This window comes from Neovison vison, chromosome X (assembly GCF_020171115.1).
Source record: "Neovison vison isolate M4711 chromosome X, ASM_NN_V1, whole genome shotgun sequence".
NCBI lineage: Eukaryota > Metazoa > Chordata > Mammalia > Carnivora > Mustelidae > Neogale > Neogale vison.
Genome location: NC_058105.1, coordinates 1,108,337 through 1,122,146, shown reverse-complemented (window position 1 = coordinate 1,122,146; position 13,810 = coordinate 1,108,337). Strand labels below are relative to the sequence as shown.

General features: G+C 61.3%; 1 protein-coding gene across 3 annotated transcripts; it reads right to left on the bottom strand.

Annotated features, from left to right (window-relative positions):
- Positions 1 to 1,031: 1,031 nt before the first annotated feature.
- G6PD (glucose-6-phosphate dehydrogenase) lies at positions 1,032 to 13,799 on the bottom strand. Of its 3 annotated transcripts, none has more exons than XM_044235815.1 (13): positions 13,590 to 13,799; positions 12,606 to 12,733; positions 5,719 to 5,756; positions 5,528 to 5,636; positions 4,772 to 4,989; positions 3,689 to 3,847; positions 3,435 to 3,560; positions 3,009 to 3,102; positions 2,534 to 2,720; positions 2,219 to 2,454; positions 2,061 to 2,137; positions 1,853 to 1,945; positions 1,032 to 1,751 (listed from the first exon to the last, which is right to left on the bottom strand). In XM_044235815.1, exons 1-13 carry the CDS (start codon positions 13,699 to 13,701, stop codon positions 1,661 to 1,663), a joined length of 1,668 nt encoding a protein of 555 aa, XP_044091750.1. In that variant the 5' UTR covers positions 13,702 to 13,799; the 3' UTR covers positions 1,032 to 1,660. The 3 variants fall into 3 exon arrangements, with proteins under 3 accessions (XP_044091750.1, XP_044091752.1, XP_044091751.1); XM_044235817.1 differs by having other exon boundaries at positions 13,656 to 13,799; XM_044235816.1 differs by lacking the exon at positions 13,590 to 13,799 and adding an exon at positions 13,297 to 13,402.
- Positions 13,800 to 13,810: the final 11 nt, after the last annotated feature.

Below are 13,810 nucleotides of genomic sequence, written 5' to 3'. Positions count from 1 at the left end.
AAATGTACTGCCATCTGATCATACTGTCCTTTCGTCCTGGGCTGGCTGCACCTCCCAGAGCCCCGGGCGCTGGTGCTGCACTATTGTTGAGTAGGCCTGGGGGGGAGGGGAGCACAGGGCAGTGTACTGGGAGGAGCACTCCCCACCCCCCCACCGCAACCGCCGGGATCCCTGGAACGTGGCCTTATCTGGAAAGGGGACTGTTTACAGAGGTAATCAAGGTCAAGTCAGATGGAGGTCACGGAAGAGAACGACCCCTAATCTGACAGGGCTGCTGTCCTAAGAGGAACCAAGAGACACACAAGCACACAGGGCAGAACGTAGGGTTGGGCGCAGACACTGAGTGAACGGTCTGCCAGCCAAGGAAGGTTCAGGATGCCGCCACAGTGGGAAAAGGCAAGGTGGGCCCCTAGAATCTCCGGAGGGAGCCCGGCCCAGCCACACCTGGATTTCCCACTTCTGGCCTCGGGAGCCATGGGAGGACACAGTCTCAGGCTTCCCCTCCCGGGCCCGGGCCCATGTGCCTTGTCGCAGCTATGCCCCCTCCCCGCCGCCCTGGCATCCGGGGTCAGTCACAAGAGCCCACTGCCTCTCTTTCCTAAACACTTCTTGCCTCCGTGGACTGGCAGTGCATGTAAAGGCCCTCAGCGATTCTGTGAGGAGTCCTCACTGTGGTGGGGACAAGGTCAAGGCGGAGGAGGCCCATGTGGGCAGCAAGTGTGGTGGAATGAATGTGGCCCAACCTCGTACCCCTCCATGGCCTGGTGACAAAATCCCGCAGAGGACGACGGAGCGAGGAACACAGGTGAGTGTGCATGTGTGGGGGCCCTCGGGGAGCAGGGCTCAGTCTCGACTAGATGTGGGCTCAGGGTTAGGCCTGGACTGCCAAACCCCCGCTGGGGAAAGACGTGGCTGAGGGGAACCAGGTGGTGGGACTCAGGCACTCGTGGGCCCTTGGTGGGCCGGGCTGGCCCAGGCGCCCTCCTGCAGGGGTAACAGGGTCAGAAGGAAACAAGCAGGGAGCAGGCGGGTGTGTTTGTGGATTTAATGGCAGGGGCTGGCCGTTTCTGCTTTTCCAGTGGTGAGTGGGCGGGCCATGGAGTGCAGAGTTGGGGAGTGCTGGGTGGGGGGGAGGGCAGAGGGGCATCCAGGGGGCCCGAGACACCGGGGGCTGCAGGGCAGCACGGAGGTCCCTTCCAGCGGGTGACCAGGAATGTCGAGTGGCACTGAGCCTCGTGTGAAGCGCTTGAGCCCGTCCCCTCAGTTCCGAGGACCTCGCTCACAGCCAGCAGGAGTGTGGGGTTGGCCCCTGGCCCACAGATGCCTGCCCACCGCCCCCTTCGGACAGCCTTCACCCCTGCCCTGGGTGGAGGAGCCCAGGACAGATGGGAAAGCCACTCTACTTCTTTCTGTGGAGGCTCAGGCCAGTGGACAGAAGCTGGCTCAGGAAGGGCCAGTGGCAGCTAGAGACGGTCACAGCGCGGGTCTCGAGTGCTTTGCTAGTGGAGGAATGTACTGGGCCCGGGCTGCCCGGGGCCGGGAATGTGAGGCCGAGGCCTGTGGCCCCGGAGCACTCCCGATGCGAGGCTGGGGTGACGGGCAAGTGGGAGGAACCAAGACGGGGCCGAGGTGGGGGGGGTGGGGACCTGGGGCTCAGGGCTCAGAGCTTGTGGGGGTTCACCCACTTGTAGGTGCCCTCGTACTGGAAGCCCACTCTCTTCATCAGATCATCTGCCTCCGCGGGGCCTCGGCTGGGAGAGTGACAGGCAGAGGGGGAGCTGTGAGGGCGCCCCGGGGCCCCCGCGAGCCGTCCCTGCCCCCCCCCCCCGCAGCCCCCCGCCCGGCCCCTTACCTGCCGTAAACGTAAGGGATGGGCTGGAGCCTCTCCCGCTCGATCTTGTGCAGCAGCGGCGTGAAGATCCGCCAGGCTTCCCGGAGCTCGTCACTAAGGGGACACCGCACAGCTCTGGGGGTGCTGGCGGGGGCACGGGGCCGCGGCCCTGCCGCTTGGAGCCCAGCCCCGCCCCGGGGCGCACCCAGGGCCCAGGGGCGCCCCTCACCTGCGCACGAAGTGCATCTGGTTCCCGCAGAAGACGTCCAGGATGAGGCGCTCGTAGGCATCGGGGAGCTTCACGTTCTGTGGGGGGAGGCTTTGCGCTGTGGCCGCCTGAGCCTGCCGCCGCCCCCTCCCCGCCGCCGCCCGGGGCCAGGCGCCCACCTTGTATCTGTTGCCGTAGGTCAGGTCGAGCTCAGACTCCTCGGGGTTGAAGAACATGCCGGGCTTCTTGGTCATCATCTTGGTGTACACGGCCTCGTTGGGCTGCACGCGGATCACCAGCTCGTTGCGCTTGCACTGCTGCCGGAAGATGTCGCCGGCCACGTCGCGGAACTGCAGCCGCACCTCAGCCTTGCGCTCGTTCAGGGCCTTGCCGCAGCGCAGGACGAAGGGCACCCCTGTGCAGGGCGCGGCGGCGTCACGCGGGAGGGGCGCGACGGGGCGTGGGGGCCGCACCCCGGGGCGGGGGGCACCTACCGTCCCACCTCTCGTTCTCCACGTAGAGCACCACGGCCGCGAAGGTGGCAGTGGTGGACCCGCGCGGCACCGTGGGGTCGTCCAGGTAGCCTTTCGTGGACTCCCCCTCTCCGCTGGGGTTCCCCACGTACTGGCCCAGGACCACGTTGTCGGCCTGCACCTCAGAGATACACTTCAGCACCTTGACCTGGGAGCGAGCCGGGAGAGAGGGGCTCCTTGGGCGAGGGCGGCAGACGTGCGGGAGCTGGGGCACCACGCACGGCGGGCTTCCCGGCGCTGTGACCAGCCAGCAGACACGGGGGGACCCACGCAGTCTGCGTGGCTCACCATGCAGAGCCCGTGGCCGCGGCCCTCCCATCCGACGGCTCCCCGGGACCACCCAGACCCGCCCTCCTTCTCTCCAGAAGGAGAGGCAGTGGATGAGCCCGGGAGACAGTCGTGGCGGCAGGGGCCAGAAGGGGACACCTCAGGGCACCTTCTCGTCCCGGACATCGTCCGAGTCCGTGGAAGCCGGCTTCTCCATGGCCACGAGACACAGCATCTGCAGCAGGTGGTTCTGCATCACGTCCCTGCGGAGGGAGGCGCAGGGGGGCTCGGCTCAGGGCCTTCGACCGGGGCCGGAGGCGCAGGGGGGGCTCAGCAGTTCAGACAGGGCTCTCCAGCAGCAAGCCAGGACACTGGCTTCCTGAGCCCACGTCTACCCGTGGAGGTCCCCTCAGGCAAGGAAAGAGACAGGGACACTCCCCTTTGCAGCTGACGCTGACTGCTCAGTCACCCACTCGTGAATCTCAATCTTGGGGGAGGAGGAGCCCCCAAGAACAGGGAGTGGTGACCCCGCAGAACAGCAAGATCGCACCCCTTGCCTATGCTGACGTCCCGGGAAGGGGAGACACACGCTCACCGGATGATCCCGAATTCGTCGAAGTAGCCCCCGCGGCCCTCGGTGCCAAAGGGCTCCTTGAACGTGAGAATGACGCAGGCTATGTTGTCCCGGTTCCAAATGGGGCCAAAGATCCTGTTGGCAAACCTGCAGCGGGGGCAGTGTGGAGTGCGCTGCTGTACCCTGGGGCGCAACAGCAGGACGGGTGGGGCCCCACGAGTGCCCACCCCATACCCAGCATCCGTCCCCACCCCGTCGCTCAGGCCCAGCCCCACCTCAGCACCATGAGGTTCTGGACCATCTCCTTGCCCAGATAGTGGTCGATGCGGTAGATCTGGTCCTCACGGAACAAGGAGGAGATGTGGTTGGACAGCCTGTCGGAGCTCTGCAGGTCCCTCCCGAAGGGCTTCTCCACAATGACACGGTTCCAGCCTCTGCGGGAGCCCAGAGCAGTGTCACTGTCACCCTGCACCCTCCCTCGACAGCAAGGGCTGGCGCCTCATCTCCCCCCACGTCTCCGCCCTCCAGGAGAGGCAGAAGTTTCCCGTCTTCGTGCTCAGCTGGCACAGAGTCCCCAGACCAGAGGACACCTCCTGTCCACCATGCCCCCCATGCTACACTGAAAACTTCCTCAGAAGCCCTCCCACCCAGCCGGCTGCTCGCTGGGATGAGTGCTCCAGGGTCCTGTGCCCTTCCGGCCCCGGGGGGGGGGGGTGGGTCTCAGTCAGGACTAGCCCGGGAGCTGGTGGGGGAGCAGGGGGAGGGGATGTCAAGGGCACAGCTGCCTCCGCAGATTTTAAAATGGAAGAACGCTCCTTTCTTGGCTAGTCCCCTTGGAGAGTTGACGTACCACTCTGCGTTCAAATCCAAAACGAAATGAAAGAGACGACAGTGGGTTCGAGGGACAAGACGGACTGGCAGAGGCCAGGGCGCCACAAAGCCAAATTCTTGCGGAGCAACACCGCCACCTCGTGGCCACCAAGGGGACCGCGGGAAGCGCAGAAAAACCAGAAAACAGACCAGCGGCAGTTTCGTGGAGCAACACCGCCACCTTGTGGTCCTCGCAGGAACAGCGGCGAGGGAAAGCTGGATTTCTGGCAAGATGGGCCAGGAGGGCCCTAGGGAGGGTTTCCAAGGCAAGAAGCGCGGTAGCATTTCTGGCAAACGCTATTACAAAACCCCTGTGTTCATGCCCTATTCTCGTCTTTCAAGAGCTAACTCCTGTAGAGAACAAACAGGGGTCACCATCCTTTTCCAACTCGGTGGACTAGCTTGCCCCAGGGACTCTCCGACAACCACCAGGCCCGGCCACACCAGGACAGGGCACACCTAAGAGGCAGGGAAAAGACAAGCCTTACGTCTGGCTCATGCAGGTCTCATGGATGTGCTTGGTGACCGCCTCGTAGACCGTGGGGGGCAAGGCCAGGTAAAAGAGGCGGTTGGTCTGTGGCCCCTGGTGGAGGGCATTCACATGGCTGTTGAGGCGCTCGTAGGAGGCCGCGTCGTCGTACTGGCCAGCCACATAGGAGTTGCGGGCAAAGAACTCCTCCAGCTTGGGCTTCTCCTCTGGTGTGGCCTGAGAAAGATCGACACAGGGACACTGACCCCTGCCCGGCCCTCCCCTCCTCATACTGGCGCGCTCCCTCAGAACTCAGTCATTCGAGCCCACACCGGCTTCACCCCCACGTTGTCAGCGTTACAGACCCACAGGGGAGGCCGAGGCAGCACACCACCACATGGGATGGGGCCCAGCAGTCACCTCTGGGGACCCCAGGCCCTGACATGAAGTCAGATTTCGGGAGGCTGAGACCTGGCTCTCTCCAAAGTCAAGGCACCAAAGCACGGTGTGTTGGGGAAAGGCAGATGTGTAAGACTTTCGGGGTGAAGACACTTTTTTGGCTCTGGGCCCCCGGGGGGCGTGTATGGGAGGCACAGCAGGGTCGAGGTCAGAGGGGAGTTGGAAACAGGGCTCCCATGCCCGTGGGCTCCCCGCACCTTGCCCTGTGCAGGGCTGTGGCTGCGCGGCACGGCTGCTGTGGGGGAAGGCAAAGGGGAGAAGCGCTCCAGGCAGGAGGGGCGCCTGTCCCTCCTGGAGACCCCCAGAAGCCACTCACTTTGAAGAAGGGCTCGCTCTGTTTTCGGATGTCGGCCACTGTGAGGCGGGAGCGGGCGTAGCCCACGATGAAGGTGTCTTCAGGCAGAAGGCCATCCCGGAACAACCACCTGAGGGCGCGGCATTGCTGGGGCCAGGGCAGGGAGGGCAGGGAGGGCTGGGGACGGTGGGACAGTGGGGGGACATGCTTACCAGATGGTGGGGTAGATCTTCTTCTTGGCCAGGTCGCCCTGGGGCGGAGGGAACAGGCGTGGTTAGGAGAAGCTGGGGGCTGGGGGCATGACCTAGATGGTCTCTTCCCCTTCAGTCCGGATGCTGGCTCAGGGTCACCACTCAGCCGCGGGGGGCACCGCGACAGGCCACCTGCCCTGTGACCACACGTACCACTCAGATCACAATCTCTGGTCACAGGGTGAGCAGGCGAAGCCACACCCAGGCCAAACGCCGGCTTCTGAACCGTGCACAGGCTACGAAGATGCCTGACAGCTCGCGGACCAAAGGGCATGACCTATGGCGTGAGATGCCGCTTTAGGTCAGGCCTAATGAGCGCAGGGACTGATTTACGAAGTCAGACGAAGGAGTAGAACTTTAAAGCCAAACAAATTACGAGCAGGGAATAATGAAAAATAGACGTTACTAAAACAGAAAATAGGGGCGCCTGAGTGGCTTGGTTGGTGAAGCGTGGGCCTTCAGCTCAGGTCATGATCCCGGGGTCCTCGGATCAAGCCCCGTGTCGGGCTCCCTGCTCGGTGGGGAGCCTGCTTCTCCCTCCGCTACTCCCCATGCTCACGCTCTCTCTCTCTCAACTAAATAAGTAAAATCTTAAAAAACAAAACAAAAACAAAACCAGAACATAAACCCAAAGAAAATATTAAGAAAGCCAAAACCTGGTGTTTGCCAAAGACGAATAAAAACACAACTTTTTTTTTTTAAATAAATCTTTTTCTTTCTTTTTTTTTTTAAGATTTTATTTATTTATCAGAGAGAGAGGGAGAGCAAGCGAACACAGGCAGACAGAATGGCAGACAGAAGCAGAGGGAGAAGCAGGCTCCCCGCGGAGCAAGAAGCCCGATATGGGACTCGATCCCAAGACGCTGGAATCATGACCTGAGCCGAAGGCAGCTGCTTAACCAACTGAGCCACCCAGGCGTCCCAAAACACAACTTTTTTAAAATTCCAAGAATTCCACCAAAATTGCAGAAACAGGGAACTCCATTCTGGGGCAGACCCTGCCTCTATAACCAGAATATATAACCTGCTCACGCACCAAAGTAAGAAGACGGCCCCATGGAAAACTGACTAGATTCTAACAAACGCACGAGAAAGTACCCAAGATCATCAGCTGAAGGGAAAAGGCAAGTTTCCCGAGAAAAAACGAGAAACGGAAACGCGGCTGTTTCCCGGTCGTTGGGACGGCTGTAAGCCGGAAGGCAGGTGACACCAAGCATCAGAGAAATGGAGACACAGCCCAGATGCTCATGTGAGAGATGGAGAGAAAGGCCCTATACGTTCTTTTTTTAAAAAAAATTTTAATTTATTTATTTGACAGAGACGACAGCGAGAGACAGAACACAAGCAGGGGGAGTGGGAGAGGGAGAAGCAGGCCTCCTGCTGAGCAGGGAGCCCGATGCGGGGCTCGATTCCAAGATCCCAGGATAATGACCCGAGCCGAAGGCAGACGCTTAATGACTGAGCCACCCACGCGCCCAGCCCTATACATTCTTAAAAAAATATTGATTTATTTGAGAGAGACAGACAGACAGACAGGCAGACACACACACACACACACACAGCACAAGTGGGAGGAGCAAAAGGGGTGGGAGAAAGAGAATCTCAGACAGACTCCGTGCTGAGTGTGGAGTCCAATGTGGGGCTCGAGTCCAGGACCCTGAGATCATGACCTGAGCTGAAACCAAGTCAGACGCCTCACTGTCTGTGCCACCCAGGTGCCCGCAAGAGTCCTATATTGTGATAAAGTTGTGCAACCTACTGCACCATTGAGATCGGTGCATTTCAGTGCATTTCAACTTTGTCCAAAAAAACCAAACCCTGAAAAACAATAGTTGAGCAGAGAGTGGGGAGTGGGTGAAGGAAGACAGAATTTCAGGGCGCCCGGGGGGCTCAGTCAGTTAAGCGTCTGCCTTCGGCTCAGGTCATGATCCCAGGGTCCTGGGATCGAACCCTGCATCGGGCTCCTTGCTTGGTGGGGAGCCTGCTGCTCCCTCTGCCTGCCACTCTCCCTGCGCTCTGTCAAATCAATAAATAATTTTTTTGAAAAAAGAGGCAGATTATCATGGAACTGGGCAATGGACCGTGGCCATTTGTTGCGCCTTTTTTTTTTTTTTTTTTTGGAGAAAGAGAGTGAGACACGTAGCAGGGGGAGGGAGAGCCCCACCAGCTCCACGCTCCGCACAGAGTCTGACACAGGGCTGGATCTCTCAGCCGTGGGATCACGCCCTGAGCTGAAACCAGAAGCCGGACGCTCACCCGACCGGAGCCACCCAGGCGCCCCTCGTGGCCCCACGGCACCAACTTTGCCGACGTGTGAAGTTTTCCACAACAGAAGCACACGGCAACTTGAAGCAACAAGATGGCAGATCCCAGAAATTCCACAGAGGACGCCCTAGAAAGCATACCAGTTCGGTCCCTGAGCCACCCCAATACGCTTCAGTTCTGTGAGCAAAGGAACTCTCCAGTCCAGGTGAGAGAGGCAGAGGCAGGAACGGCCACAGGCTCCCACGGACCAGCGGGGCAGGCACCCTTCCATCTGCCCGCCCTGTGATCAGGGTGTGGGACGGGCCTGGGCTGCGAACCCACGCTGCTCCGGGCACCGCCGATCAGTGCCGAGACAGTAAGGCAGGCTGGGGCAGGCTGCACTGGCTGTAGGCAGAAAAGTGGACTCGGGGAATAAGGACCTGGATATTCAATGCAAAACTGCCTTCGAGAAGCCATGTAACCACTGGATAAGCTCATTTCTATGAACTCTTGGACCTGCAAACGGGAAGCCCCATGGCCAGAACCAAAGCCGGGCCACCATGGTTCAACGCCCTGCCCCCAGCCCTGGGAGAGCTTCAGGAGGGCCCGCAGGGAGCCCCGAGTGGGAAGCCCCTTCTCGGGGGTGGGGGGCAGGTGCAGGGCTCAGGGGCGCCCTGTGCCTCAAATGCTCGAGTTTCCTCCTGGCCTTTGCTCCACCAAGGCTCCTGGGGCGGCCTGCCGTCCCCCCGGGGTTTCAGGTGAGGCTGTGCGTGTGGGCCCAGCCCGCAGTGACAAGTGTTTCCTGGGCGTCTCCGGGCTCCACCAGGATCCCCAACTCCTAAAACAGGTGGTTCCCAAACCAGGGCTGGCTGTGTGGGCACCGCTGCTCACATCCGCTCACTGTCCCCAACAGACCTCCCCAGCAGTCTGCAGCGGGTCCCCGTCATCATGGCCACCTTCCTGCCGCTGCTCTCACTGGTGCTTCCTGGTCCAACCCCAACCCCCCCGCCCAGGGACCCCACCACAGCAGACAGTCAGCGGCCGCCTCTGGCTTCTCCCACCAGCAGGGCTCAGGTCATGTTTGCTCATGACCAAACTCCAGTGGGTTGGGAAGACTCGGGACGGGCTGCGGGCAGCAGACCGGTGGCAGCGGACAAGCCCGCTGTCTGCTGAGTCACGGCGCCCAGCACCCCAAGCTGTTTGCTCCTGCGGCTTCCCCTGGGATTAGCTACCGACAGAACCTGCTTGCCTCGTTCAGCTCAGCCCTGGCGCCCAGAGGCCTGCTGGGCTCCAAGTCGTGCAAGGGCCAAGTGAGGTATGACCCAGGACGGTGGTAGGGGTTCCTGCTGGCGGCTCCCCGGCACGGGAGGTGAGCTGGTCGGCCCTCCCCACCGGCCTAGAGCAGACTCCTTTGCAAGAGTGAGCATGGGAAGACACGGACCAAACCTCAGCACACCGTGGCGGGTGGGGTCGCAGGGTCTCCTGGAGAAATGCGAATCTTTCCCAACCCCCTCGTTTCCGTCTGAGGGCACAGCAGTGGGGAAAGAGCTGCCTGGGGACATGTGGCGACATGCGGGGACATGCGGGGACTTTAGCAGAAGAAGGAGGACCTCTTAAGCTCACCAGCTACCAGCATCTGTCCCAGCTGGGGCAAAGGGACTTGGGTCACCGCCTGCCTGTTGCCACCTGGTCTGACCACAGCTTCTAGTTTTATAAACCCCAAAACACTGTCGACATCTCTGTGAGGATCCGAGGGCAGAGTAGGCAGCCCAGTCCCTCAGAGGCCAGCCGCCAGCTGGAGGCCTGGAGGGGTGGGCCATCCCGGCCCCCAGGGGCCACTGGGTCAAGTATGTGCTTGGGCTCTCGGGGTGGAGCCTGGGCCCTGGCTGCGGCCCAGCTCTCTCCTGGGAACTGGGGAGACAGAACCTAGGGGCTGTTGAGGTAAGTTCCCTCCTCCGCCCTGGGGTTCATGAATCATCAGGCCTTTGGGGGAAGTGCCAAGGTCATCATGACGCAGCAAGAACCTTATCGACCCAAGGGGCCAAAACAGCCCAGAAACGTCCCCAAAAGACAGAGGAGCCGGGACTGTCAGGTAACCCATCACCTAGGCAGACACTGGACGAGGCCTGAACGGCTATCAAGTCCATGGTCCTCGTGGACCAGGTGGGGAGACGGAGGCCCAGAGAGGTGAGGGCCTCGCTGAGAAGCCGGCAGTGAGCCGGCAGTGCCCACGCAGACTCCCTGTCCTGTTCTCTCCCCACTCCTTTCTCCATCCCCTGTGCGCGGGGGAGGCCTCCAGCCTGTCCAAGGTTCCCTCAGGTGGGGGAGGACATGATGTGCCAGGCCCAAGGCTCCCCTCTCCCCGGCTCTGGTCTATAAGGAGAAACTGGTTTCTTTCATTCCAGAGCTTTCCAGACAGGGACATTAAGTATCTCCACTCCCTTCCTGGCTGGGGGTGGGAGTCCTGGAAAGGGGGGCAAGTGGCCACATGGGAGGAACAGAGAGCGGCTCAAGGCCTATTGGGTAACTGCATCAGGACGCTCTCAGGAAGGAAGCCGGGCGGGAGAGTGAGGCTTGGGTAAGCAGAGGAGGAATGAGGAAGGGCAGGGGACGGCCACGTGGGCCCAGCCTGCTCTGGGGCCTTTGCCACTGGGGGCTCTGCGTCTGCTCTGCTCTCTGTGTGGAATGTTCCCTGACCCTGGCTCTGCCTGGGACCTGTATGCTGGAGGTGGTGGGGGACACAAGGGCCCACTGGTGTTTTCGGTCCCATGTGCCACTAGAAGCTCTGATTGGACTAGGAACTCCCCTTGGGTCCCTTCCACCCAGCACACAGATCACATGGGGAAGGTGGGGCCGGCACTCATTGTACTGTAGAGAAGGCACTTGGTTGCTATGTGTTGGATGAACGAGCAGTGAACTTGCGGGTTTCCCAGAAGAGCAGGTCTGGGAGAATGCGCCCTCCGCACCACTCTGCCCACCTCTCCTAAGCAGGGCGTGGACACCGGAGGCTGGATGGTGGCAGCTGCTCTAGACGCGGCCCGAGCACGGCAGGCCCACCCACCTGGTTCCAGTCCCCTTGAGTGGACGATTCTGGACAGGGGGTTCCCCCCACTCCCCACTTCTGCTCTGGAAGGGTCCGGCTGTCACTCTCAGAGCAGAGGAGAGCAAAGGGGAACCCTATCAGTTGCAAGGGAAAGTTGCTCAACATCGAGCCGGCCACAGGCAGAGGCACTGACCACTCAGAGAATGAGCTCAGCCTGAGGTCCCTTGACATTGGTTTCAAAAGCCCCCATTTGCTCTGCAGAAACACTGAGGTGCAGAGGAGGAGGGCCGCCGGCCAGTCATGTGGCGAGCTTGGGTGTTCTCAACAAAGCATCTGAGGAGCTGACAGCCCACAGTCCTAGACCATTTTTGTGGCCTGGGACCCTCTGATGGAGCTTCCCAGGGCAGCCTGGTACGGGGGTGGGGGAAGGAAGAGGCATAATCCTGAGTAACTTTCTCCTCCAATCTGTTTCTTGGACCTAATGGTCAGACTCCCAGCTGTGAGAGCTCGTGGCCAACACAGGTTAGGGTTAGAGGAGCACACACTGGGGCCAGGGTAGAGACGAAGGCTGCTCCCCTCCAGCCCATGTCCCTATGTCCCCCTACTCTAGGAGGTACAGACTCAGGAGATAGTGCTGGCGGTAGCCTACCTTCCTTCCCTCCCTCTGGCTCTCTGGCGGAGCCCCATCTCACACCCAGCACTGCCTGCTGCCTCCTGCTCTCCTTTGCGGAGTTCTCGTTGGAGTCGCCAAAGTTGGCGGACGCAGGCTCTGTCTACAGAGCACACCTTATGACACATGAACTAGGAACCAAGTTCTGTCAGAGCTAAGGGGACTATGACGTGGATGGCGCAGAGAGATAATGCCCACTTCACCAAGAGCTTGAAAGTTCTGGTGGAGTTCTTGCTTAAGCTTATAGGACAGGTTACGGGCAGAAAGGGCCACAGGATGGTTAGCAGGGTCCTGCTCATGCTGAAGGTGAAGACGAAGAGCTGTACTAGGACTGCCCTCCCTCTCCTGTCCCCACATCACGTGTGGTCTGTGTGCTATACCTGTGCCTTCGCTTCTACCCTTTGATCTTCTAGAACAAAGTGTCAGTTCCACAGGCTGAACAATGGGATGGGGTGGGACAGGTCATAGCTTCTCCGCGGGCCTTGGGAGCTGGGGTAATGACACGGTACTCAAAGGAAGGGCGAGTGTTTGTTCCCAGGGGATCTGTGGTACAGACAGAGAAGGTGAAGCTTGGGCCTCAGAACATGCCTTTGCAACTCACTGTGTGACACCTACCAAGCCAGAAACAGGTGTGAAAGAGATACAGAGTGAACAGCCTGCTCCGTGCACAGTTTGCCCTGCGGAGGAAGAAGTCCAACGAGAGCGTCTCTAAAGTCTTCCGCGCACAGATTTCAGAATGGCCTGGCAAGGGTGCATACTGGGTGATACTGGGATGGAAGTGGCAACTGAGCAGAGGCCCTGGGGCCTCCGGACAGTGGCCTGGGAAAGCCAAGGCACCCAGCACGTAGGGACCCGAGGCAATGTCACCCTCCAAGCCTGGGGGAGACTCACCGATGCACCCATGATGATGAAGATGTGTGTATCAGATTGATGGAAGGCATTGCCTTGGTACAGCTCTTCACGCAGGATCCCGCACACCTGGGTCCGGCTCAGGGCCACCTGCTCTGCCATGATGCTCTCTGGTTAAAGAAAGGCTCGTTGACAAAGCAGGAGAACAACAGAGCGTGGGGAAGTTGGCCATTTTCTGCAGGGGTCCTTTGGGGTCTCACTCCAAGATGCCTGCTTATTGAAATGCTTCCCTGAATGGCAGGGAAACAGGACGGTTGGGGGCTTAGGAAAGTGCAGGCTCTGGGCTCCCAGCAGAGTCTCCAAGCGGCTTTATTTCACAGGATTACTAGGGGATCCCAGCTAGAGCCTCAGCTCTGCAAGTCCAAGTCAGGCTGCTGGAGCACGGCACAACCTGCCCAAGCCACCTCTCCCCAGACGCCAGCGCAAACTCAAGGAGCTGGATGGAGCACGTTAGAGCGGGTGCCGAGTGCGGAGCGCAGGCCGGGAGACGCCGGCGAGTCGCCGCCCCTCTCAGGGTCCCGGTCTCCTCGGGGGGGGTCCAACGGAGGGACGCAGGGGACACTGGGACCGGTTACACCCTCTCGATCTCGCCCCGCTCCCAAGCCTGGCAAATCAGACGGCCTCGCGGCACAGCACGCTACGCGGCTGGCGCGGCGCCTAGCCACTACGTTACCTGCGCCTCGCCGCCGTCGGACGCCACGCTCCCAGCCTCCGAGTGCCCGGCCGTTTCCGGGGGCTGCTCCCCGCCGCCTCATTTAAGCGGCGGGGGCGGGGGCCTGGGCTGAGCTGACCGGCCTCAGGCGAGGCGCGTGGGCGGGGCCTCAGCGGCCCCTTGCCCCGCGGGCGGGGCGGAGCCAGGGCGCGGGAGGTGCGCGCGCATCCCGCGCTGGGGCGCGCGCGTCCACGCCCTCCCGCCCTCCAGCGGCGTCAGGCTCCCACCCTCGGCCCGCCCCGCCCCTTGGGCACCTGCGCGGGCCGCCCGGCTGCCGGGCGCCTTTTCTCCCCGCCGCCGCTGCGCCGCGTCCTCGGTACCTCGAGCGTTCCCGTGCAGCTTTGCACTGTTCGCCCGCGTACCCATCACTGGCTCGGCCTAATCCTACAGTCCAGTTTTCTCGCCCGGCGCGGGCGGCCCTGCGCCCTCGCGGAGGGCTCCACTTCCGCCGGCAGTGTGGCCACGCCTCCTCGAC

Coding starts and splice junctions, on each gene's coding strand:
- G6PD (XM_044235815.1), bottom strand. CDS start 13,701: ATGGGTACGCGGGCGAACAGTGCAAAGCTGCACGGGAACGCTCGAGGT. Junction 2,138..2,218: donor CCTACGGCAACAGATACAAG/GTGGGCGCCTGG, acceptor CTCCCCCCACAG/AACGTGAAGCTCCCCGATGC. Junction 1,752..1,852: donor ATCCCTTACGTTTACGGCAG/GTAAGGGGCCGG, acceptor TCACTCTCCCAG/CCGAGGCCCCGCGGAGGCAG.